Raw genomic sequence first — 27,802 nt, forward strand, 5'->3', positions numbered from 1 at the left:
GGTCATAAGTGTGGAGCTCTGATCCAGTGAACCTGGTGTCTTTATCAGAGGAAGAGACACCAGAAATGGACACATGAACGTGTCCTTCTTTCTGCTGAGAGGACACAGTGAGAAGTGGCCATCTGCAAGCCAGCAGAGTGCTCTCAGCAGAAACTGAGTTGGGTGGCACCTTGATCTTGGATGCTTAGCCTCTGGAACTTGAGCTACCTCGTCTGGCACCTTGTTAAGGCAGCCGCAGCAGACTAAGAGGGATGGGGCTCTGAGCCTTCCCTTCAACTTCCGTTCCCACAGAACAGTTCTGTGATGTTTGAATCTGGGAATTCTGAATAAGTTAGTGTGTGAAGAAAGGGTACTGTTTTTTTTTTTTTTTTAAAAAGAGAAAACCAGTGGTTTAAATGTTAAATAAGGTTTAGTCGGTTTTTAAAAATAGTTTTATATGTGTTATGGAAAATAATGCGTATCACATAGTAGGTATATAATAAATATTTGTTGAAAGATAAAGTTTAATTATAATCATCAGCTGGAGTATGCAATACATAGTTATTAATTTTAATTCTTGATTACTGCAAGTGGTTTATCTTCAGTGCAGAGAATCATTTTAGGATATATTCTGATTGCCTGAAATTGCATTGTAGAAGACAGTCTAAGTCCTGACTTCGGTGATGAGATTCTTTCATTGCTAGTTTTGAGCAGACAGCCAGTTATCAGGTTTATTGTGTTATGCTGTGCTAGTTGCCCTGGGGGAGTCAAAGTCGCCTCCCTCAGACACAGTGTACCTAGACATACCAAACAGTAAACAAGGCGGCAGTATGTAATCAAGTGATAAATTCCGTAGGAGTTCACAGAAGAGAGATCTTTGGGGATTGGGTAGTTGAAGAAGGCTTTCTGTATGGGACTTAAGCTGAGCTTTAAAAAATACGTGGAATTTGAGAGAAGAGGACTCAGTCCTGAGCTCATGATCCTGAAATAGCAGAGCTTAGTTTTGGAGATTCATTCCTGAATGGGATTCTGGTGTTCGTCTCCCAGACTCCTGAGGATAATCTGTGCCAGTGTTTCCTTCCTGCATACCTACTTCGTGCCAGGCATTGTGTTAGGTGCCAAGGATCTGAAGTGAACGAAGGTCTTAGAGTACAGTGGATATAGTCTTGTTGCTGTTGTTCAGTTGCTAAATTGTGTCCCACTCTTTGCAACCCCATGGACTGCAGCACGCCAGGCCTGCCTGTCCTTCACCATCTCCCAGAGCCTGCTCAGACTCATGTCCATCGAGCCGGTGATGCCATCCAACCATCTCACCCTCTGCTGCCCTCTTCTCCTTTTGCCTTCAATTGGATATAGTCTGCACACATATAAATAGTCAAAGAACACTGTGATAGGAGTTTTGTTTTATTGGAGTATATTCTAAAAACTTGCTTGTAAATTTGGAATGTTTGTAGGCCTAAAAATTCCCTCCCCTTTACCTTTTTCATAATTATTTGTATATAAAGTCTATATTGAAAATGATTTTTCTTAGGAAACTGGAAAGCAGGAACCATTGTTTTCAAATTTTTAGCATGACCCAAAAAAAAGGGCGGATGTAAGTCTTACCATCACTACCTGTGCTTCTTCCCTTCGGGCTTTTAGGTATGCCTGTTTAGTTTTTCTGGAGTTTCATGAAGGCTGTCTAGATGTCATTGTGTTCAGGACACTTTGGACCCTCTTACTGTGAAACTTAGTTTTCATGTGTATGAAACTAAAGTCTTAACAAAAATTTATTTCCTTCTGTTTTTCTCTGTCCACTGTTTCTGGAACTCCCTGGTTGGATATTGGTCTTTCTGGATTGAACCTTTACTTTGTTTAGCTTTTTACTTATTTTCTGTCTTTATCTTTTTATTCTGTTGTGACATATTTCCTTGCCCCCCTTTTTTAACCCCTTCTTTTTACATTTAAAAGAAAATTTTAGCCTTCATATTTCCAATTTCTAAGAGCATTTTCTTTTTCCTAGAATCCTGTTTTTCTGTTATGGATGAAATATTTAGATCTCTGTTATCAGATTTCAAAATTCTTTTTCTTGAATCATTTATATTCCTTAGAAACTATCTTGGTCTTTTCCTTTCATGCTGTTGGTTTTTCTCTTAGAAAGCAGTGTTCTCTTAAAATGCTTGGTTTTCTGTTTATATGTAAGAGTAGATGATTATATGAATTAATCAGCATGGCTTTCTTCCACTGCTCTGAAGATAGGTTTGGCCCTAACAGACCTCTTTCCCTTTCCTTAGTGGAAAGACCAATTTAAGATTTCTGTCTTTGCAGGTGGAAACAGCATTAGTGGTAACAGTGGGAAGGATATATCTTTGGTAGATTTAGAATTGAAGGTATACAGATTAGAAGCTGGCTGTTAGGCTGGTAAGCCAGTAGTTTCAGAGTAAGAGTTTTACTTCCAGGTATGAGTACCCATTCTAGAAACCTAGCCTTTCCTTGACAGTTCCTTTACTTTCAGAGAAGTCTCCTTCCTTGCTAGGTCTCAGTGCCTGTTCTGCATGAGAGAGGGGTGGGGTTATGTATGGTAAGTCTCTTTTCTAGACAGACCTGTAGATAAAATCCTTCAGTTTTTGGCTGCATTTCTTACCTCTGCTTTCATGTCTAAAGTGAAAGTGAAGTCGCTCAGTCGTGTCCAGCTCTTTGCGACCCTGTGGACTGTAGCCTACCAGGCTCCTCCATCAATGGGATTCTCCAGGCAAGAGTACTGGAGTGGGTTGCCATTTCCTTCTCCAGGGGGTCTTCCTAACCCGGGGATTGAACCCGGGTCTCCCACATTGGAGGCAGATGCTTTTCTGAGTCTAATCCACTCTAATCTGTTTCCCCCTGTATTCTGGATTATAGCTTCCTTCTCTGTTTTATCTATTAGTATGATCCCATCTTCTTTAGGTCTTACAGAAATGCAGATGGTACCCTCCTCTCTCTTTCTCTCTTTGCTGTATGTGTGTTTTCTCTGATACTGTTTTTTTTTTAAATCCCCTAAGTTCTTTTTGGAAAAAACATTTAAACCCACAAAAAAATGGTGAGATTAAGCATTGACCCTTGTGTACTCTTAATGTAGCTGTCTACAACAGTTGTTAACTTCCTCTCTATTATACACTGTTTTCCTGACCATTTTTAAAATAAGTTGAAGACATCATGACACTTCAGTCCCAAGTACTTAGCATGTATTATCCAGGAGGGAGATTGTCTTACATAACCACAGCCACATATCACACCTAAGAAATTCAATATCGAGACAATATCTAGTATATGCCTCATATTTGGATTCCCCCAGTAGTCTCCAGAATACATTTTCCCAAGATTTAGTTAAGGCTCACGCATTGCGTGTGAGTGTCCTGTTTTCCTTTAATATAGAAAGTCTCCCCTGTTCCCCCTTCCTTTTTTTTTTAAACAGCTCAGGTCACTTGTCCCACAGTCTAAATTTGTATTTTTGTTTCCCTGAATCATTTTTGTTATTGTCTTTTAACTGCTATTTCAGTAAGTAGAAGGGAGAAGCAAATGGGTGTACTCAGACCATTATCTTCAGTGAAGTGAAAGTCGCTCAGTCGTGTCCGACTCGTTGCGATTCCATGGACTATAGTCTATGGAATTCTCCAGGCCACAATACTGGAGTGGGTAGCTTTTCCCTTATCAAGGGAATCTCCCCATCCAGGTATTGAACCCAGGTCTGCTGTGTTGCAGGCGAATTCTTTACCAACTGAACTATCAGGGAGGCCCATTATCTTCAGTATTTATTGTTTTATAAACATGACTTTTAATGGCTACATAATCTACTTAAAACTATTTTCCTCTTCCTAGCAATTTTAACTTTTCTATTTGTTTTCTTTTTTGGTTGTTATAAGTAAACTTGGATTGAATGTTATGTGTCTTTCTATCTAGTAATGCTCTTTAAAAAAATTTCCTAAGAGTGTACTTATTGGTGAGATTGTTTTTAGATCAAGAACCTTATAAATGATCGGTTTTCTCAAAAAATGTCTAAATCAGATCAATTACATATCAAATGAATTCATTATAAATTTATCTGAGGGAAAATTACTTGCTTACAACCATAGATATTTATGTTCTATTAATTTTAGAAGGTATTTTAAGTTTTAAAACTCACTGTTTTCAAGGATTCTGAAAATATTTAATTTTAACTGATAGTTAGAAATCTACTCCACAACTTAACAGCAGTCTAAAATAAAACTGTAGCCTTCATATTTGTATGGTTGTGAGCAGTTGTACTGGATTCTTATAAAATATTCCAGTAGTGCAGATAAAGTGTTAAGTCCTCTTCAGCCTTCTTTCTTTCCCTTTCAGTCCTCTGTTTCCTCAGTTTGCTGGGTATCTTTTCAGGTCTTTATTTATACATTAAGAACATAAATAGTATAAGAAATGTGTGCATATGTGTTTAATATACAATTTTTTAAACACACCATAAACACAGGTAGGTGTTCTGCATTTTGGTTTTATACTTAACAGTGTGTCTTCAGAGCGTTTTATCTCACTCAGCTACTTGAGCTACTGTATAGTGTTGCACATAGTATGGCTGCACTTTATCTTATGTAATCATTTCTGTTGCTGGACCATTATTTCCAGTGTTTTAATTGTTTCAGCGTTGCAACTTTTTTGGTGTCTGAGGGTGTCAAAAGTCTGAGGGTAGTTAGGAGGTCATGAAGTTTTTTGTTTGATTGTTTTGCTGCTGTTTTTACAGCTTGTATTGCAGAAAGTAGAAATAATGATTTTCTATAATAAATAGGATAGGCATTTTACTTCATTATTAAAAATACGTGGTCTTTTAAAAAGGAAATCCTTCATGGATAGGTATTATTACTTGAAATTTCTATGTAATATTTTATACTCCTAGGTATCTGTATTACTCACATACAGATTCCCACTGAATGAGGCAAGAAAATGTATATGCTGCTTTAATGTGATAAAAACAAAATAATGTACTAAATATAAAAGAAAGTAAAACATTTCCTCTCTGATTCTCAAGTTAATACCTACATAGAAAAGACAAAAACTGTGAAAAAGAAAATATAAATGATTCCCAAATTTTACCCCTAGTAGGCATGATTCACCTCTAGCATTTTGGTGACTATTCTTCCAAATATGTGTGTGTGTGTGTGTGTGTGTGTGTGTGTATTGATATCAAATCTAAGCAGATAGTTTTATGAGTATGCATTATTCTGTGTATATATAATGTAGTCATTTCTCTCTTAACATGTTTTCCACATGTATGGTATGTATATATCCATACATGAACATGCAGATACTGGTATTGTGCATGTTCTATGATTTTTTTCACTTAGCAGTAGGTCATAAAAATATTTTCATGCTATTGAATATAGACATACATCAGCCTTCTAATATCAGTGTACCATGTCTCTCTGTAGATGCACCTTATGTATTCTGATCAGTCAAATGGCTGTCAGTTCAGTTCAGTCGCTCAGTCGTGTCCGACTCTTTGCAACCCCATGAATCACAGCAGGCCAGGCCTCCCTGTCCATCACCAACTCCCGGAGTTCACTCAAACTCATGTCCATTGAGTCCGTGATGCCATCCAGCCATCTCATCCTCTGTCGTCCCCTTCTCCTCCTGCCCCGAATCCTGCCCAGCATCAGGGTCTTTTCCAATGAGTCAAATGGCTGTGGTGGATCTCAAATAGGCTTTGGTTTCAGGGAGTACTCTGTGTAGCCTCCTACTGGGGGCACCAAGGAGGGGTTGGAAGTTACATGGCTTTTCTTGATTTGGTTTCCTTTGGTCACTTGTAGTGTCAGTAGAGAGAGAGCTTCCAGTAATAAGGCTAAAGAAGTAAGTTATTTTATGGAGTGTGGGCATGGGTTGTCAAGTGACAGGATTGGCCAAGGCTTTAAAATGAAAGGGAGTTACGAATGTTGAGATAGAAGTGACAGAGAAGATGATGCAAAGAGTTTAGGGCATCTGGTTTAGATGAGCAGAGCAGAAAATAGAGGAGAGCATATCAGTTCTGGAAAGGAAAGGATTTCTTGCAGGGTTGGATGCTGATCTTGCCCTTACGGATTACACCTTCATTAGTAGACACTGTGAAATGGTGCTTGCCATCTGGAACTTAAACATTTATTCTTTGATCTCACAACTTTGACAAAGTGAAATGCAGGTGGCTCGGAGGTTACTGTTTAGTTTTCTTAGTTCCTTTTTTTTTCTTTTTTAAGAAAAAGAAAGCATTCTGTTTGTAAATACTTTTTGTTCTACTTCCTTACAGAGTATTCTCAAGCACTAGCTATCAGCGGTCAGTTTTTAAGACTTTTATGTTTTTGTTTAAAGAGTGTGTGGTCTGTCCTTTATTAGAGTATCTTCCTTCCTGCTTACGTACCTACCTTCCTCTTTTATTTTTTTAAGAATCACTGACTGGAAAACAGTGGCAAGGCATTATTACTGTAGAGTGACCCAATTAACAAGCTCTCAGGGTATAGGAAAGCACCCTGTATGCCAAAATGAGTCAGAAAACATGACCAGTTTTACTCTGCTAAGGGATTTAATCTTTGGGGCAAGGGTTTATCCAAAAACATTTGTGTGGAGTGGTGTAGAAAAAGAATATGTTTTCTTTGGGGGGGTATTAATAATTTATTATATAGCACATCAAAGATAGAGGTGAAACTAGTATCACCACACGATCTGCATTTTTACTGTGTTTTGTTAGGGGCTGTGCCAGCATTGGTTTTTCTTCTTACACACATGCACACTCACTCTGTATGATACTACGCTTAAAGTATGAAGTATGCCTTAAAATAACATGGCATTCATTAAGTTAATTAACAGTAATTGAAGGCTCTCTCATAGATATTGAATATAAGAAATTAAATAACACATAGGCCCCACTCTAAAACAAATCATTGTTTAGACGAGTGAGATAGAAGTATGTGCCAGAAGTATATGGAAGTTATAAGATAACAGGTATAAAGGGAGAGGGAATAGTCACTTCTCCTGTGGGGTATAGGGATGCCTCAAAAAGCTCAGCAGGTGATTTTTGAGAGGGAGTTATTTGCTACACGGGGTGGGGAAGAGGTGTGGTGTATAGTCGTAGGTCATGCTCAATTAAGTCAGGAGCATTGTTGCCAAGCCACAAAGGCCTGAGATGTTATGACATTGTCAGTAGCTTCATATGACTAATGTGAAGGGTTCGTATGGAGGAGTAGGAAGAGATGATATTAGAGCAGTAGTCAGGGGAATTTGAATGTTACCAGAGATTTTTAAGTGGTTAATTAATGGGAAGGATTATCTGGCAAGTCGGAGAAGATAATATTCCAAGCAGGGAGATCAGTTTGCAGCTGGTAAAGTAGCTGGAAGTACTGTGGGCTCAGAGACTCAAAGTGATTCAAAATCAGAATGAAATTGAGGAAGATAGAGGTATAGAAACAGTAAGATATGTGAGTGATTCTCTGTGTGAGTTATAGGAGAGGGAGGAATTATGATGACTTCCAGATAGTCTGTCTTGGGAGAGTGTTAGAAGATGTCAGTGGCCATTTGAGGAGAAGCTGGTTTAAGGAGGAATGATAATGAGTTTGGTGATTGAACATGTTGGGTTTGAGTCAGTTGGAGACATCCAGAAAGATGTATTCTGTTACTCATTTGGACCTGGAGAGGAAGGATTTGTCATCAAGGACTGAGCGTCTTTAGGATTGAATTATTTCAAACTATGGGAGTAGATAGGATAATCTAAGAATTGAAGAGGAAAAGTGTTGGGAACAAAGGATGAAGAGTTTGGGGGTGGGCTAGAAAGAGCTGGTAAAGAAGATTAAAAAAGATTTCTAAGAAGAATCCACTGAATTTGTCATAAGGTAGTGGTGATTTTTGCTAATGGGATTTTAGTGGTGTGCTAGGAATAAAAGCTAGATTATAGAATGATTTTTTGTATTTTATTACTTGTGTTTATGCACTGAATTACAGATTTTAGTTGGGCTTTCCAGGTGGCGTGAGTGGTAAAGAATCCACCTGCCAAGCAGGAGACACAAGAGATGCCGGTTATATCCCTGGGCCAAGAGGATTCCCTGTAGTAGGAAATGGCAATCTGTTCCAGTATCCTTGCCTGGAAAATTCCATGGACAATATTTTATTAAAATTAAGAAATACTTAAAAGATACAAATAAATTTCAAGAGTTAGTTAACCAACTCATGTACCCACTATGCAGTTTTCTTAACTTTTTATTTTTAAATAATTATAGACTCAAGAAGTTACAGAAACAGAACAGAGATCCCCTGTATAACCTTCACTCAACTCCCTCCAGTCACTTGTAGAGGATAACAGATGTCCTGGTTTAGTACAAATGCTGATGTTTTGGGATAGATTATGGAACTGTGCAGGTAGTGTACCCCTGTATGGCACAAGCCTAGAGTTTTGATTCTCATAAGAACCTCTCTCCTTCCACTGGGAACGGGGCATATAACAAGCTTTCTTGCTGCTTTTCAGGACACATGGGCAGAGCTTTCCCAGCTGCTTTTCACCTATTGAGGAGCCCTTCTGAGGATATTGGCTCAGAATGAGATTTACTTCTAGGTCCCCCGTGAAATAGGTTCAAAATCAGGTCTTCTAGCTCTGTGGGCCAATATCTGTCTAGGTTGCCTTGCTGTTACTTGGGTCTTGTATCTGAGTTTCTTCCTTTCTGGCTCCTGGAAATTTCCCTTTCCCCTCCCTTTTTTTGGGTTCAGCTATATATTATTATTTTACATGTTGATCTTCTTTTCAGTGCGTTCGTTTGGGCACATGGATGTATTAGCTCAGTCTGCCTTGTTCCTTGAATCAGAAGTCTAATAAACTATTTTTTATTTTTAAATTTCTTAATTTTATTCTCTGCATTGTCCACAAAAAGAATGAGGTTGGATTTTTTCCTTTAGCCATGGACTTTATTGTTTGAATATTTGCAATTATTATTCTATACACAAATGTTAACTTCTTACAAAACTCTGTATTCCATATTGCTCGGTCACTTCAGTCTTCATTTTATGTCACGTTTTCATCAAGAACTGTTTCCCTAAATCACAGTCTGCCTGATTGTGTGTTGTTGTTCAGTTGCTAAGTTGTGTCCGACTCTGCAATGCCATAGACTGTAGCCCACCAGGCTCATTTGCCCATGAGATTTTCCAGGCAAGAATACCGGAGTGGGTTGCCATTCCCTTCTCCAGAGGTTGGATTTTTAATTATCATTAAAAATATTTAAGTGGATAATATATGATATAGTGGTTTACATGTGTCCCTTTGCCCTGTTCCCTATCTGTGCTACCCAGTTTGCCTTCACAGATGAAACTAGTTACTGGTCTCTCTTATAGCCTAGAGTTAGACCATGCACTAATTTATTCTTGAACAACAGTTTTAGTTTTTATAGTTTAATCTTGTAACCAATATTAAGGAGTTTTCCATCTGTATGAGAAGTAACAATTCTGTTCTTAGAACTTTTGAAAGAGATTATACTAGTTCTGTGTATGTTTTTATACATGTGAATGGATTATCTGTGTTTTAACTTTTATTCATTTCAGAAATCCCTCAAAATGTGACAGAAAATGACAAAATAGTATAAACTATCGATTCAGGTGTTTTAAATTATTACATGGAATATTGAAATAATGGAATAATAGCCCTAATTTTGGGGAAGTAGTAGAAATGATATTTTAAGATGTTGGAGTCTTATGAAACACAATGAGAATATCCTTAAAAATGGTCCTGATTACTAACCCATACATGCTGTTGTTTGCATATGTGCAAATAATCACCTAAGAACTGACAGGTCTGTCAAAGATGAAGCCCTTTCTTAGGTTCCTTAGCCACAATATATACCATTGATTGCCTAACTGCAACTTGGTGAAAATCAGTGACATGGAAGCAAGAAACGGAAGCCTATGACCTGATATGTTTTCTTCCTTAGATCAACCTCTCTACTTCTCCTACACCTGCACAGTTAATAAGCCGTTCCCAGGCTTCCAGTTCTACCAGTGGCAGTATTACCCAACAGACTATGTTACTAGGGAGTACCTCCCCTACCCTAACGGCCAGCCAAGCTCAAATGTATCTCCGAGCTCAAATGGTAAGATATGAGCTACCAGATTTGTTCAGTGTTTAACAACTTGAGAGAGATCAAAATGTTTCTTGATTTGATGCAGTAGGAGACATTTTTAATACTTAAGGAATGTTTAACAATTTTTTTGTGTGTATGTGATTAACTCTACACGTTTATGCCATGAAAAATTCTGCTTTAGTAGGCCTTCTTGATTGTAGCTAACATACTGTATCATGAGTGATTATATTTTAGTATCAAATTTCTTTTATTTCAAACCTTTTTTCATATTTTAACATCTCAAAACTGAGATGCATTTTATATTACAATGCCCCGGCATTGTAGTTGGTTCTTACAGTGATGTATAAAATCACCATGTATCTTTGACATTTTAGATTTGATGAAATTGTTAGAAACATTAAAAGCATGGTTTTAACTAATAATTACAGTTTATATTGTGGAATCTTCTGAAAGCTGGATTGGAGTTCTTGATAATTTACCAGATGAGTCTTGTCTTTGGTTGTTCCCATCTTAAAATCTGCAAGCTGATTTATGTTCTTCTGATCACTTTGATCTTTGCTTAATGTAAGAATGTTAATTTGGCTACTGATTTCCTAATTCACTTGTTGAGCTTTAAGGAATGTAAAAATTGGTTGACATTTACTTTATTTGATGTCTTTACAGATTGTTAGAGAAGAGCTTTATCCCTGATAGGAATTTATTTATATTTTGATATCCAGTGAACTGAACATATATCTGGATTCCCAATTCTTTACTAAAATTGTGAAGAAAGTTTCCATTATATTTCTAATGGGAAGCAGTGATAATGACCCTGTTTTTATTTACAGACTATTCAGTAGACATGACCATATTTCTGGTTGTCCCCTCCCCCCCACCATGAGATCTTATTTAATCGATAATAAGCTTCAGAATTGGGCTTCCCAGGTGGCTCTAGTGGTAAAGAACCCACCTGCTAATGCAGGAGATGTCAGAGATGCCGTTAGATCCCTGGGTTGGGAAGACCCTCTGGAGAAGGGCATGGCAACCCACTCCAGTGTTCTTGCCTGGAGAATCCCATGGACGACAGAAGAGCCTGGTGGGCTGCAGTCCATAGGGTCGCAAAGAGTCAAACACGACTGAAGCGACTTAGCACACACACACGCTTCAAAATTAGGGAAACCATTTGAAATGATTGCTGTTCGGCTGTTTTTAACCTTTAAAACTGGCAGTTTCATATGGTTCATGCTAGATAGAACATTTTTTTAGGTTTAGTGCTTTTAGCTATTTGTGTTGAATCCTTCTTGTGAAAGTTATACTTTGTTGTTTAATTCACTTAAATTTAGTATATAAAGAACTGAAGTTTAAAAGATCCCTTAATTGATCATTTTAATTTAAACAAATGGTTTTTGAGGAATTGTATAACTTTTGATGCAATTTTGAGATATTCACAGGTTCTTTGAAACAACTGTCATAATTTACTAAGTTGGATTGGGTAATCTCTAAGTGGATTGTATTGCCTTTTTAAATTAATGACATTGTTTCAGTATTAAAAAATTAAACAGATGGTGATAATTAAATAGAGTATGTCTGTCCTTTTTTTGATGTAAAGTTTTTTTTGCAAGCTATTTTGTTGTTGAATTTTGACATGTTTTGGCATTTATACTTAGAATAAATATTTCTTTACAAATACTTTTAAAATCAAGAGCAATCTAGGTTTGTACTACACACAGATCCTGTGTAGGTGAGTGAATAGTATAGTATGTGGCATAGTTGTCCTTTGAGGGTAAAGAGGACTGAAAAGACTTTTTGATGTTTCTTTTCATGTTTCTCACTGAAATTTAACTTGCATTCAAGAGCAGTGACAATGGTTGTCTATTACAACTTCCATTTTAGGAATCTTGCCACAATAGTTTTGAGCTAGGAAAAGATTAATAGTTTACTTGGGGAAAAATTTGGTATGTGGATTTTATATTGCCAAAATATACATTTTCTTTTTTGAGCACTGATTTATTTTCTACTCATCAGAGTCATGGACTGTTTGAGAAATGTTTATGGTTTTTTCTTTTTTTTCCTTTTGAGTTCTCTATTATCAAAAACTTCTTGTCATGTAAAACCTTTTGCGTAGGAGACAGTCCTAATCTGCATTGTCTTTCTGTCACAAATTTCAGTCTCTCTTGCCTGCTGTACATTGTGTGTGGGACATGTTCTTTTGTCTTAGGGTATTTTTTTGGTTTTTCTGTCTGTACAGCTGATTTTCACACCCGCTACCACTGTGGCTGCTGTACAGTCTGACATTCCTGTTGTCTCGTCGTCATCGTCATCTTCCTGTCAGTCTGCAGCTACTCAGGTGAGCTTGTCTAGCTTCATAAGTTGGTACTCTAAGGTCTGGGTCTTCAGATTAAAGATTAACGTACATTTGTGTTTAAGTTACTGATGGTTTCAGTGCTTTTGGTCATACATTTCAGATTAACAATTGATATAGTGAGAACTTCAAGAACATTTTTTGGTTCTGTAGACAATATAATGCCATGAAACATGGATATTTAGATTATTTGACATTAGTGAAGTTAATGTGGTTTTGCAATGACATTTTATGTTCAGATCTATTGTAAAGCAGATCTGCTTTTATGTGAGATGTATTTTTCAGTTTCCTTTGCAAGCAGTTAAGTAATAACTAAGTCAGGATGGCTCTTTAATTTAAAAATGATTAATTTAAATTAAAAAAATAGAGTTGGATAAATTTTAAATTTAAAAAATTGAGTAGGATATTACTCAATTTTTTGTTTATATTTGTTTGGTTCAATGGAAAACTAATTTTCACCTTTCACCATTCACAAAAATAAAACAGAACTAGAATGTAGACCTGAAGACAAAAGACGAAACTATTAAACCTCTAGAAGAAGACATAGGAGATAGTTTTATAGCTCTAGGGTGGGCAAAGCTTTCTCAGATAGGACACAAAAAGAATTAGCCATTAAAGAAAATAATGATAAATTGGATTTTATAAAAATTTAAAAACTGTTCTTCAAAAGACATTGCTACAAAAATGAAGAGGCAACCACAGACTGAGGGGAAATGTTCACACTATATATATATATATATATATATATCTGACAAAGGACTGACATTGAGAATATATAAAATAGGTGTAAAACTCAGTAAGATCTTGAACAGTTTAGTTAAAAATGGGCAAAAGATTTAACACTTCACAAAAGAGGATAAGCAGAAGGCCAATAAGCACATGAAAAAAATGCTCAACATAATTAATCTTTCTAGAAATGTAAACCAAAACCACAGTGAGTATCACTATCGACTCACTAGAAAGGCTGAAATGAAGGAGACTGAAAATACCATGTTTGGCAAGAATGTGGAGCAGCCATACTATATCACATGTAAAGTTAAACATATGCTTAACATGTGACCCAGCAATTCCACTTCTAGACGTTTACCCTGAGAGATTTGAAAACATATATCCACATAAAGATTTTAAATGAGTGTTCATAGCAGCTCTGTTGAGAATAGCCCCAAATTGGAAGTAACCAGTCTGCTTTAACTGGTGAATGGATAAGCATATTGTGAATATTGCTCAGAAATAAAAAGGAACAGGCTACTGATGCATCTCAGAAACATAATTAGTAAAAGAAGCCAGATATCAGAGAGTGCATGCTCTGTGACTTCATTTATATGAATTCCAGAACAGGCAGAACTAATCTGTAGTGAAAAAAAAATGGATTTGTGATACCTAGAGCAGAAGGTGGAGGAGATGGACTGGGAAGGGGCATGAATGAAGGGAATGTTCTATATTTTAATTGGGGTGGTGGTAACATGATGTATACATGTCAAAACTTAATGCACTGGTTCATTTTATTGTACGTAAGTTACACCTCAGGTTAATAAAAATGAATGAAATCGAGTACATTTTAAAGCTGTTGAATAGACTTTTATATTGTATGATACTATTTTGTATTGTATTTTTCCATTGTTAATATTTTGGATTGCATATGGCAGAAGTTAATATATCCTAAGGTCATCTTTGGCTTCGTAATTTGAATTTAATAATCTCAGTCATATGGTCAAAGGTACAAAATGAGATAGTAATATTCTTTGGTATTTTTCATGGAATCTTTCTTTTAATCATAAAGGTCTGTTTTTGTATATCAGCATATAAAGGTGGTGATCAGTTAAACTCTGGTTTCTCCTAATGTGTTATGTGACCCTCTATAGTTCCTTAACTTATTTGTATACGTCACTTTCCACGTTTACAAAATGAGACCTTTGTTAACATTAAGATGTTTGGGGCTCTAAACTTTAAATGTCTCTTTGTGGAGTGAATTTATTGAAGTAATTATCTTCCCGTTTTTGTCTTTTTATAAAACCTAATAGAGCTAGACCATTGTCAGCTTACAGAATTATAAAGTGGCATGGAGCTTGGAGTTAGGTTGCCATTGAACTTAAGTGCAAGAAGTCCTGTATGGGCTTAAGTTCAACTTCCACTGCAGTCATTCATTAGTTGTATGACTTTAGACAAGTTACCAAACATCTCTAGTGGTTATACATGGTTATACGTACTTGTAGGGTTAAGTTGAAGAGTAATATATATTTAGTGCCTAAAATCTTATAGGTACTCATTAGTACCATCTCTGCAAAGGGAAGAATAGGAAGACATGGGCTTGTAAGCTGACTTGCGGCAAGTCACTTTGTCACTTGCCAGTTGATTCATTTTGGACAGGTCATAGCATGGTGTTTATAAGTTTGGACTCTGGAGCCAGATTCTCTGAATTCAAACACATGTTCTACCACCTTCTCATTTCTGTCTTTAAACTCTCACTTCAGTTTCAACAATATAAAGTAAAATAAATATTTATGAAATAATTATAATGCCTCATAGGGTTGTAATGAGAATTAAATAGGTTAATAAAATGAAAAACGGAAGTTTCTGTTAACCTAGTTAGCATTCACTAAATGTTAGCTGTTATTACTTATGCTTAGCTTCAATTTCTTCACTTTACACTGGAAGTAATAGCTCAGAGTTGTTACAAGGAATAAATAGACACGGCATAGTGCCTGGCACATAAAATATCACATGCTACTAATTACTGTTTTTGTTATACACTGTCTAAAGATGAGTCACAAATTTGGTTCTTAGCTTTTACATAGCTAATAGTGAAGAGAGAAACACAACCATTTAAATGATTTGCAGTTTCCAAGGTAAAATAAACCAGTTATTAGGAACATACAATTAACAAACTCCCTATAGAGCACAGTCTGTTTTGTGGGTTCTCATGGAGAAAACGTCTTGCATTGTCTTTAGTAGCATCTTTAATGTGAACATAGTCGAAGTAATTTATAGAATTAGCTCTTTGGGTCCAGATATGATATTTATAGGTATGTGGCTCTCTAGTAATCTGACTTTGAGTATTCCAGTGGTAACTTTCCTCAAGTTTAGGGCTGTTCATTTGAAGAATTTGTGTTCCACTTTGTTAATTTTTAAACATATGTTTGCAGTTTTTAAAATATTTTGATTCAAATTGAGAAATGCCAAATTTGAAGTTTTAATATTCTTTAACTTACAAAAGTCAGTGTAAGTTAATTTTTCCTTAGTAATAAAATTCATAGCACATTGTAAAAAATAAGAAATTGGGACTATCTTACCCTTATTTACTATTTTAAATGCTCCATCTTGTATCCTTACGTTGAAAAAAGAATTCTGACTTTCAGAAAGTTATCATAATACTAAAATATGTTATGGAATAGTAAGAAATCTTACCAAGGATATCAGGGGAATATTGTAAGAATTGAGGAGAAAACAGTCTTTTAGATTTAGATGCTAGAAACAGTTCTGCTGCCAGCACTCTTAATTTCCGTATCTGCAAAGAAGAGATGCTGCGATAATTCACACATAGTTAGGTCCAAATTAAAACAAGTGATTATTTGGGTAGTCCACTATAAAAATGTGAGGTGTGAAATTAGCAAGAATGTTTTGTGTGAAACCTAGACTCTTTTAAGTCAGAAAGTTTCTACAAAGTGATCATAGGAAAAGTTCAGATGAAATTAAAGTTGGACATTAGATGCCTTAATATTCTTTATCTTAGAAAGGGTGGGTTCTTTTTAAAAGTGAAGTTCTGTCAAGGATATCTGAACATGTGGTTTTTCTATTAACAGCTCAATTGGCTCTGTATATATTTCAGGAGTATAGTTTACATGTTTGAAATTTATTGTAAATATTTAAGCTAAGATGACCATAGATAGTAAAGCCATATTCTGAAGTTTATTCATTTATATAAATAAAATACAATACATATATACACACACACATTTTCTTTCAGAACTCCAGAAAACAAAGGGAAAATTAGAAGAAAAAAGTATATTAAATGTACTGCTGCAGGTTAAAGGTTCATTGTGTCAGACTTTCATTTGCTTTGAATATTCTTTTAATTTGAAAAGTTTTGTTTTTCAGGCTATAATTCAGCCTTTGAATATCATCATTAGGTGGTCCACTTTATGTATTATCTGTGGCACATGTTAAATTTTATGATTTTTTTCCCTTGCTTCCTGAGAGATTTTAATATTCCTCTGCTAGACATTTGTTGAGATTTTTTTTGGTTAAACATGACAGATTTTAGTGTTAGCTTAAGAAAACTATAAATAGAACAAGATGCTTAACAAAATTCATGTCATACATATTTCAGAATCACATATTGGAAAATGCCTCAGACTTGTGTAGTTTCTGTTAGGTCTGCAGCCAGAACTGTGGGGATTAAAAAAATGAATGTCAGAGGTGAGAGCCTGCCACTCAGAGCCTCAGTATGTGACAGACACAGACATTATTAATTCTAAAATAAGCTAGACCCTTGTCAGTGGTACAGGTCAGTATGATCCAAATTCTATGGGAAATGTATAGACAGGAAGATAAATGATTTCTAACCAGAGACATGGAGAGGTTTCTTTGGGAGAATGAGTAGAAATTTAACTGGTCTTGAGCAGTGTGTTGGACTTCAGGAGACCGTGTTGAGGCAAGGGGAATTTGAACGAGGGCTCTAAATGAAGACAGTGTAAGGTGTGTGTGGAGAAGGATTAGCAGAACAGTTTGGCTAGAAAATGAGGATTGTGAACTGAAATAGTGGAAAAAGGGGCTCAAAGCGATTTGGGCCCAGACAGTGGAGGACTTTGAGTGGCAAGCTGAGAAATCTAGATTTTAGCATATTTTATTTTTGCATTAAATTTCAGTAATACAGCAGTGATTTAGTGTGTTTACATTGCTGTGAAATATTTGACAAAAATCAGAGAAGATGCTCCATATGGTCTCACTTAGAAAATTCTTTCAGTAACTTAGAACTGACTAAAATTTCAGCTGCGCTGAAGTAAACATTTATTCAGCGTCTGCTGTTGGCTGAACACTGCATTGGCGCTTGGAAAGAGAAGGTATAGAGCATCAGTTAGTGGTACTGTTGTAGAGACCAAACACACATGAAACTGAAGAACATTCATAGAGCAGCCGTATATTTGTCACCCTAAAATCTCTTTTACTTCAGTTTCCCTTCCTAGCATTAATGTATTTGGTGCGTTCATTCCAGAGAGGCAAAAAGTTAGGCATCCGGAAGAGGCATTTTCTGTCTCACTGTTTTAAAATGTCGTAAACCTCAGATGAGAGCAGTTGGGATCATCTCTGCCACCATCCCGACTGGCAGTGTGTGTAGAAGCCCTGGCGTCTACAGGAGTCAGGCCTCTGTGGGGCTCCGCCTGCAGTGTGGGAGGCCTGGGATCGATCCCGGTTTGGGAAGATCCCCAGGAGGAGGGCGTGGCAACCCACTCCAGTATTCTTGCCTGGAGAATCCAAAGGACAGAGGAGCCTGGCGGGCTATAGTTGAGGGGGTCACCAAAAGTGGGACACAACTATCTGAGCACAGCACAGATAGGAGTCACCACAGTAAAGCATTTCAGGGCCATGCACAGTCTCCTCAGTTAGTGAGATCTAGTTCTCAAAGGCAAATGAGTGTTTCATAACCATCCCAACAAAGTCTCTAACTCTTTAAAGTTAGTTGGTGGAAATGCTTTTAATAATTGTCACAGTGGGTTTGATTTCATGAATTTGTTTTCTTAGAAGGTTGGTGTTCCCTTATGATCTTGTATCTATTATTTTATATATATATATAGTAAAAAAGTTTCTAGGTCTATAGAGATAATAGTCTCTGTAGACCTAGTAACTTTTTTGTTATCTCTTTTCTGATCTTTATTAAGATAGCAATATTGTATTCACACTCCCCTAATTGTGTATAGTAATTTCTCACAAGTTTATGAGGGGTTTGTAGGCTTGAAATGTTTCTCGGTGCTAACGTGGAGAACTCAAGAGTGAAGTTGAAGGAATTGCTCACTCTTCCCTCTGCGTCCTGGGCTTTCCCACCTCTGCAGCTTGGCTCAAGTTTTCCCCTTTGCCTGGAATGCTCCTCCTGTTTCTCCTTCCCTTTGACTGTTTCTGACCTGGTAACTTTAAAATGCAGCGTGTTACAGGGTAATTTCCTCCTATTCATAGTTCTTTTGCAATATATATATATATTCTATTTTTATTTAGTTCTTAATGATTCTTTTCCTTCATGTCTTTTAAAAAAAATCGCCACATAATCTTTAAGGTATGATTAATTAGAATAACAACTCCTGTTTCCTTCAGAGTTAATTAGTTGTTTCATGTATTTGGAACTTTATGTATAAAAAAGCACAATATAAATATGTTGTCATTGTTATAATGGTAGTGATTACCACATCAATTAACACCATCTGTTTCATCCTTGTTTTTTTGTTGTGTGGTTCTTAGGTTCAGAATTTAACATTACGCAGCCAGAAGTTGGGTGTATTATCTAGCTCACAAAATGGTCCGCCAAAAAGTACTAGTCAAACTCAGTCATTGACAATTTGTCATAACAAAACAACAGTGACCAGTTCTAAAATCAGCCAACGAGATCCTTCTCCAGAAAGTAATAAGAAAGGAGAAAGTCCAAGTCTGGAATCACGAAGCACAGCTGTCACCCGGACATCAAGTATTCACCAGTTAATAGCACCAGGTGGGAAAAACTTTTGTTGAAAATAGTTGCATTATTCATTTTTTTCACAGGAGGAGCAAAACAAAAGATACCCATTACTTGAACAAGAATACTTTTAAAACATTATAAAGTGTGAATTTTTTAAGTTAACAAAAGAATGTTTCAATAGTGTAGCTTGAAAAAAGAAAAAGAGCCCAACAGTTAAAGCATTGTAATAGATTTTTTTGGTCAGTTGACATTTGATTAACATCTTCATTGTGTGCTAGTCTCCTGTTGTATGGATAAAACCTGTTAGCTTTAAAAAAAATTTTGCCTGTGGTTTATCTAATATGCTTTACTTGTCCAAAATTAAAAGCTTTTTTAAAAAGCAAGTATATATTTTTCTTTAAAGTTGTGACTAGTGGGAGGAATTTATCACTTTGCAAAAATAAGGATTATGCATAATTATTTTCCTCACCATATTGCTCTTTTTCCATCTTTGATTTCATCTTTGAGAGGAAGATGTCAGGGAACCAGCCAAGTTGTTTTCATTCTCGTCAGCCTTTGAAACCCATGTCTGTGCCCTTTGCCATCTACAGATAATCTTCCTTCATGGTTCTTACGCTGAAAGGGTCAGGGCTGTGCAGAGTGAGTTTCCTTATCATGTCTTCTGTTCATCTCAGAATTTCTCAGTTTTGAGCTTTCTTCAATTCTAGTAGGATAAGGAATTATCTGCTTTCTGCTTTAAAGTTAGCACTATTTCCTTGTGTCGTTGATTGCATTTTTTTTAAACTGGTTCCTGACCTTTCATAGTTACAGCAGCTTGTGTCTGCCTCATGCTTGATCCTTTCTTTTGCTTCTTAAGCCTACTTAGATCTCTCCTATTCTTCATATATCTGGTGATAGTGGTAGTGAAGTCACTCAGTCGTGTCTGACTCTTTGCGACCCTATGAACTATAGCCTACCAGGTTCTTTGATCCATGGGATTTTCCAGGCAAGAGTACTGGAGTGGGATAGCTACATATGTTTTTATACCAGTTTAATTTGTTTATTGAAAGTGTGTGTGTGTGTCATGCACTGAGCTAGGCACTTCATATGTTACCAAAAAAAAAAAAAAATCTTCCTTTGATCCAACCTCATCAGGTAAGTTTCTTCTTTCTATCCTTTTATAATTATGCATTACTTTTTATAATATATATATTTTACTAAAGTATAGTTAGCTTACAATGTTTTAGGTGCAGAGCAAGGTGATTCAGTTATACAAATACACATATATTATTTTTGAAATTATTTTCTATCATAGGTTATTACAAGATATTATCTATAGTTCCCTTGACCATATAGTAGACCTTTGTTGCTTGTTGCATATCTATTTTTTAATTAGAAATCTAGCATTCTGTTCATACTAAGTCAAACAAGTGGAATCAAAATGTCATAATTTTTTTACTTAGACAAAAACTCATAAATTTTGTAAAATAATATATAATATATTATACATATTTATACATAGACAAAAGCTTTTCTACTACACTTGATAAAGGCTTGAGAGACAATGTAAAAAAGAGATGGAGGAATTGGAGAACATAAACTGAATGAAATGGGAGCATTGAATATGAAATAGAAAAAAGTGAAACTGACTAGATAAAAATAAAAGATCAGCATCTAGTCCAGTTATTTTTAAACATGATTGCTCATTGGAGATATATCTGGAGCTCTGGAGAAAAAAAGCAATACTTGAGCATTTGTATTTTTCAAAAAATTTCAAGATAATTCTGATAATGCATCTGTGTTTTTAAAAGTGATTACAAGTTTTTCTATTAGATCCTAGTTTTGGTGATACAGAGTTCTATTTTTCTGTTGACCAATCATGATACAATGATATTAAGTGAATAACAGTTACATAATCACAATAGTAAAAGATATTCATCAGCTTTCAGAATCAATAGCCAGACAAAAAATGAAAGATAATGACAGTTGAAGCTATAATAGGAACATGATTAGCTTAACAGTATAAAATAATTACATACAATTTGGGGGGTCAAGCAGAGTGATGTGGTAAGTGGCAGTGCATACATGTCCGTGTTTTCATCCACTCAGCCAGTCTGTGTCTTTTGGTTGGTACGTTCAATCCATTTGCATTTAGGGTAATTATCAATATGTATGATCCTGTTTTCTTTATTGTCTTGGGTTTCTTTTCCTTGTTTTTTGTTTCCTACCTAGAGAAGTTAGTTCCTTTAGCATTTGTTGTAAAGCTGCTTTTGGTGGTGCTGAATTCTCTTAACTTTTGTCTGTCTGGAAAGCTTTTGATTTCTCCATAAAATCTGAAGGTGAGTCTTGCTGGGTAGAATATTCTTGGTTTTAGGTTCTTACCATTCATCACTTTAAATAATCATGCCATTCCCTTTTGGCTTGTGGAGTTTCTTAAGAAATCAGCTGATAGCGTGATGGGAGTTCCCTTGTATGTTATTTGTTGTTTTCCCTTGTTGCTTTTAATATTTTATCTCTGTGTTTAATTTTTGTCAGTTTGATTACTATGTGTACTGGGGTGTTTCTCCTTGGGTTTACCCTTACTGGGACTCTGTGGTTCCTGGAGTTGATTGACTATTTCCTTTCCAATGTTAGGGAAGTTTTCAGCTATTATCCCTTCAAACATTTTCTTTCTCTCTTTCTGGGACCCCTAAAATGCGAGTGTTGGTGCATTTAATGTTGTCGAAGAGGTCTCTTAGGGCGTCTTCACTTCTTTTCATTCTTTTTTCTATATTTTGTTCTGCAGCAGTGATCTTCACCATTCTGCTCTCCAGATCGTTTATCTGTTTTTCTGCCTCAGTTATTCTGCTGTAGGTTCTTTCTAGTGTAGTATTCATCCCTGTTCTTTAGCTCTTCCAGGTCTGTGGCAAACATTTCTTACATCTCCTCAATCTTTGCCTCCACTCTTTTCCTGAGATCCTGGATCATCTTCACTACTATTATTCTGAATTCTTTTTCTGGAAGGTTGCCTGTCTCCACTTCATTGAGTTGTTTCTCTGCGGTTTTATTTTGTTTCTTCATCTGAGACATAACTTTCTGCTTTTTCTTGCTGATTAACTTTCTGTCATATGGTTTTTGTTTTAGCTGCTATGAGACTACTCCTTACTGCTGCTTCTGTCTGCCCTCTAATGGAAGAGGCTAAGAGGCTTGTGTAAGCTGCTTGATTGATGGGAGGGACTGGCATGGGAAAAATTGGGTCTTACTCTGGTGGGCAGAGCCTTGCTCAATAAAGCTTTAATCCAATTATCTGCTGATGGGTGGGGTTGTACTCCCTCCCTGGTAGTTGTTTGGCCTGAGGTGACCCAGCAGCCCTGGAGTGTGTGGGCTCTGTGGTAGGGTTAATGGCAAATTCCAAGAGGGTTTATGCCAGTGAGTACTTTGCAGTGCCTCTGCCTGTGGTGAGCCCCTGCTCACCCATGCCTCCACAGGAGACCCTTCAACACTAGCAGGTAGTTTTGATTTCGGTCTTCTGTGGGGTCACTGCTCCTCTCCTCTGGGTCTTGGTGCATGCAGAATTTTGTTTGTGCCCTCCAAGACTGGAGTCTGTTTACCTCAGTACTCTGGAAGTGCTCTAATCAAATCCCACTGGCCCTCAAGGCCAGATTCCCTGGGGATTCCCAGTCCCTTTGTCGGATCCTCAGGCTGGGAAACCTGACATGGGTTCAGAATCTTCACAATAGTGTGAGAACGTCTTTGGTATTTCTCTTCTTCAGTCTGTGGGTCACCCACCTGGCAGTTACAGGATTTGATTTGATTGCAATTGCACCCCTCCTACCACCTTGCTGCAGCTTCTTTTTCTTTGGACACGAGGTATGTTTTTTTGATGTGTCCTTCTGTTGATGGTTGTTCAACAGCTAGTTGCTCTTTGATTTTGGTGCTCTCGCAGGAGGAGATGAGCACATGTCCTTCTGTTCCATCATCTTGAACCGCCCTCTATGCATTACTTCTTAAAGTTTCATTTTACTAATACACTGCTGAAGGTTGCCTTTCCTCCATCTAAACCTGTTTCTCTTTTCATATTTCCTCTGTGCTAATATTGCCAACTTTCTCTATATGACATAGTCTCAAGATCTTGTTAAAATGTAAAAATAATCCATTGATAGTGTGGTTACCTGTGAAGTCTTCTTTATAAACATCTGGGTGCCCGGTCCTGCTGTCTGTATGGCCTGGTAACAGGACTTTTGTTCTGTATTGTTTAGAGCATTCTTAGCCTCATACCTGCCCCTGGCCAGTGTTTTGTTTTTTGGTTATTTTTGGCCACACTGCATGGCTTGTGGAATTTCAGTTCCCTGACCAAGGGTTGAACCTTGGATGGTGCCTTCGGCAGTGAAAGCACAGAGTCCTATCCACTGGACTGCCTGGTAATTCCCTGGCCAGTGTTGATAGAAGGAGTTAGTGTGGAGAGGCAGTAACTCACTGTGCTTGGAATGACTGCTCAGGGGAAAATTTTTACTGATTTCTATAGTTTAAATGGAGGGTAGGTTAATTTCCTTCCAAAGAGAAAGGTACAAAGTCTGTCAGAGTTAGTTCAAGCAAAGATATTCACTTTTTGATTTTTCAGTCCCTTCGAACCCCCTAATACCTGGTTCTAAGTTGGCAAGGCAGCAGTTAACAGTTTTTCTGCCCTTTCGGGTCTTCTCCTCTTGCTGGTGGGGTATTAGTCTGAAGCTAAAATTTTTTTTTAGATTCTTGATTTGGTAATTTGTCCTTTTCTTCAATTGGAAAAATGTTCGCTCTTGCAGGTCACTTTCAAATATTAAAAAATCTACTTGTGTTCTAACATAATGTACAGCCTAATATTTATTATAATAGATATGTTTATTATTTCCTTACATACATTTCTAGGGTGCTAAAATCATTTACTTTTCTTCACCATTTCTTGAGAGTGGAATTCCTGCTTGATATTTATTAATCCTTTTCTTAATATATAAAATATAGGCAAACTTTAACCAAATATCTGGAAATTATCATGAGCTGTATTGGAACTCAAGTTTTTTAGTAGAAGTTTTTAGAGCTTTTATGAAATTAATCTAGTTTAAAAAATATGCTTGTTTGCAGATATTAATGAAGTATGTAGAAGGACTTAATGAAAGCCTAATTAGTCTGCTTAGATTGCCATTAAACAATACCGTAGACTAGGTAGCTTAAACGACAGAAATTGATCTTCTCACAGATCTGGAGGATGGAAAGCTCGGGATCAAAAGCTGGTGGCCTTTGGTCTTTGGTGAGTGCTTTCTCCCAGGCGTGCAGGTGGCTGCCACCTTGATGTCCTCACATGGTCTTCCTTCTGAGTGTGAGAAGAGGATAGCAAGTTTTCCTGTTGGGTCAGGGTCTTGCCCGTTGACCTCATTTAACCGTATATTACTTCCTTAGAGGCCCCATTACCAAATACAGTCACATAAAAAGTTAGGAATTGAACATATGAATTTTGGGGGACACAAACATTTGGACCATAGTTGGAACCCAGACTCAGCTAGGACTGTGGCTTCTTTTATACCCAGTGCTGCCCCTTAATAGCTAGGTGATTGCAGGCAAGTCACTTGACTATTGAAAGTTTCTTCACCTGAAATATATTGGATTCGTAGAATACCTATCTTACCTCATGGGGTTGTAGTAACTATGGAATGAAATGATATATTTAATAATTTACAATAATACAATTATTTACGATAATAAAAGGTTCTACTTTGTATGTAGACTACCTGACAATACTAAAGTGTTTGTTAAAATAAGAAAAGTTGACAAATGTCATATTCTCCTGAGCACTGAGACTTTTCTTATACAGAAGTATTGTTTAAGGTATCCTCACAGTTATTCTATAGTATATGTGCTTGTCAGTTGGATTTAGGACTAATATAAAATATAGAGACACATTCTGATGTCTGATCAAAGAAAAGTTTAATTTAGGTGAAAAGATAACTATTACTCCAGTGAATTACCAGCTCTAGAAAACAAAGTTTGCTTACTTGCTAGAGCACAGAGAGACTTTTTATTCCTGTGTATAGTCTCCATTGTATTTCAAGAATATGGTAAATCTTAATTATAACTTAAAAAATTGAAGTAAAGTGGGCCTTTGCTATTATGCTCACAAAACCTCTATTTCCTTAGCTGTAAAAGGGCAATAATAATACCTATTCCACAGGCATTTTGTAAGTACAAAAGAAAATTATGTGAAAGCATCTTAAGCCCCTCTGTGGAAAGGTACTCTATAGAAAGCCAAGATTATAGAGTGTTTACCAACACATTTATAAGGTGGTGACGTAAAATTTTCAGTCTTAGTTTGAAATGCTAGTCTAGTTACATGAAGAAATGCTAGTCTAGTTATATGAAGATTATTATCTAATTTCCATTTTGGTTTCAACAATGCTTGGGTATTTGTTAAACCTTCTAAATGCTTCTTTCTTGAGATGTTAATCAGATGTTAATTTCTTTAAAGAATCTCCAGAATTTTAAATAATAACCAAATGCAAAAAGATTGAAATAAGTTGTTAGAATTTTTTATAACGTTTTTGTCACAAATGTAGTTCAGTGTAAAAATAAAAGGCATTACAGTCTGAAATTAAGAAAAAATTTTGTCTTTAGGTATGTTTTAAATGTGATTGATACATGATATTAATATTAAGCAGTCTTTCCAGTTTATCTTCCAGTGAACCTAGTTTCCATTATTTAGATAGGATTTTATCAGCATCTCCCTCTATGTAAACATACGCACCAGTATACAGAAGAGGCATAATGATGTGGAAACCACTTAGTACTTGATTTTGCTAATTCTTATATATATGTGTGTATATATACACTTTTTTTCCTGTTATGAGTGACTCCCTTGTGGAAAGAACTGATGTTATTACTTACAGATTACTGTAGGGTTCTGTGAGTGTGGGGAAGAAGAGAAGTAAACCAAGATCCTTTATCTAGACAGCATGACTGACGGTATCATTTTTTCTGCAAGCAAAACTAGTGCTCTCCTAGATTTGGAATGGCCTCTGAAATTTCGTTTCACCATGGTTAAATTTCATTTAATCATGCTGTAGGAGTTACACACGTGTTTTGCTTAAATGAATTAACTTTTTATACAAAAATTTTCCTGGGTCAAATAGTACCAACTGTTTATCTTGGTTTAAATTTGGGAATTTATTTTGGAAGCTTTTTAAGTAATTGACTGTTAGCTGGAAGAATGTTTAGACATGGATTAAAAAGGATGCAGTCTTTATTTTATGATTTTAGTTACCATAATATAATATAAAGATATACTTGTTCAGTTATGCTCTTCTTGCCAAAGAATGATTCAAGTTGATACACTTTGTTAAAAGTCATTGGAAGTATTTGATGACCTTTAAAATTTAATAAGAATAAATCATGTATAAATTCAGATTTATATCAGTTGTTTTAGGCAGTTTTCTTTTGGAACTTATCACAGTGTCATTTATTTTATGAAATTATGTAGTTTTTCAAGGAAAAGTTGTCATTACATTTTCAAATCATTCAGAAGCCTCGTTACAGATTTCTGATGTGAAAACTTTCCTCCTCTAGATTTATTTTAAAATTTATGTAATGTAAAAAGACTAATTGTTATTTTTTTCTCTTGTAGCGTCATATCCTCCAATTCAGCCTCATCCTCTAATAAAACATCAGCAGATTCCTCTTCATTCACCACCTCCCAAAGTTTCCCATCATCAGCTGATACTACAACAGCAGCAACAACAAATTCAGCCAATCACACTTCAAAGTCCAACTCAAGACCCAGCGCCCTCCCAGCACTGTATACCACTCCAAAACCACGGCCTGCCTCCAGCTCCCAGTAGTGCCCAGTCACAGCATTGTTCACCAATTCAAAGTCATCCCCCTCCTCTAGCAATGTCTCCTAGCCAGTCACAGTCAGCACAGCAGTCTGTAGTGGTGTCTCCTCCTCCACCTCATTCACCAAGTCAGTCTCCTACTATAATTATTCATCCACAAGCACTTATTCAGCCACACCCTCTTGTGTCATCAGCTCTCCAGCCAGGGTCAAACTTGCAGCAGTCCACTGCTAATCAGGTGCAGTCTACAGCACAGCTGAATCTTCCATCCCACCTTCCACTTCCAGCTTCCCCTGTTGTACACATTGGTCCAGTTCAGCAGTCCACCTTGGTGTCCCCAGGTCAGCAGATTGTGTCTCCAACATCACACCAGCAATATTCAGCCCTGCAGTCCTCTCCAATCCCAATTGCAACCCCTCCACAGATGTCGACATCACCTCCAGCTCAGATTCCACCACTGCCCCTGCAGTCTATGCAGTCTTTACAAGTGCAGCCTGAAATTCTGTCCCAGGGTCAGGTTTTGGTGCAGAATGCTTTGGTGTCTGAAGAGGAGCTTCCAGCTGCAGAAGCTTTGGTCCAGTTGCCATTTCAGACTCTTCCTCCTCCACAGACTGTTGCGGTAAACCTACAAGTACAACCACCAGCACCCGTTGATCCACCAGTGGTAAGCCCTTGGAAGCTCTTTGACTTTCTTGCTGAACTGAAAGTAAACAGTTTTCTCCCACGTTGTGTTTTATCATTAGATCTAAATGCCTATGAATTTAAAAAGCTTGAAATTTCCATCTGTCAGTGTCTGACGTACGTGCTATATGGGCCAAAAAAAATGCCATTTGTTGTAGTATGGTTGCATGCTTGATAATTTGTGATGGTTATTAAAGTCCCTCGTTAATTTTATTACTATTTAAACAAATCCATCTGCTATCTTTACAGAGTTGATTTT

The 27,802-nt window shown here is 36.6% G+C and overlaps 1 protein-coding gene across 1 annotated transcript in view; it reads left to right on the forward strand.

Moving 5' to 3' along the window:
* The window catches only part of PHC3 (polyhomeotic homolog 3), a 70,979-nt gene that overhangs the window by 14,468 nt on the left and 28,709 nt on the right, over positions 1-27,802 (forward strand). The window contains exons 5-8 of the mRNA XM_052638373.1: positions 9,897-10,055; positions 12,274-12,372; positions 18,835-19,081; positions 26,655-27,526. Coding sequence (XP_052494333.1) covers positions 9,897-10,055; positions 12,274-12,372; positions 18,835-19,081; positions 26,655-27,526 — 1,377 coding nt within the window. The remainder of the gene's footprint in view (positions 1-9,896; positions 10,056-12,273; positions 12,373-18,834; positions 19,082-26,654; positions 27,527-27,802) is intronic.

Source organism: Budorcas taxicolor, chromosome 1, assembly GCF_023091745.1.
Source record: "Budorcas taxicolor isolate Tak-1 chromosome 1, Takin1.1, whole genome shotgun sequence".
NCBI lineage: Eukaryota > Metazoa > Chordata > Mammalia > Artiodactyla > Bovidae > Budorcas > Budorcas taxicolor.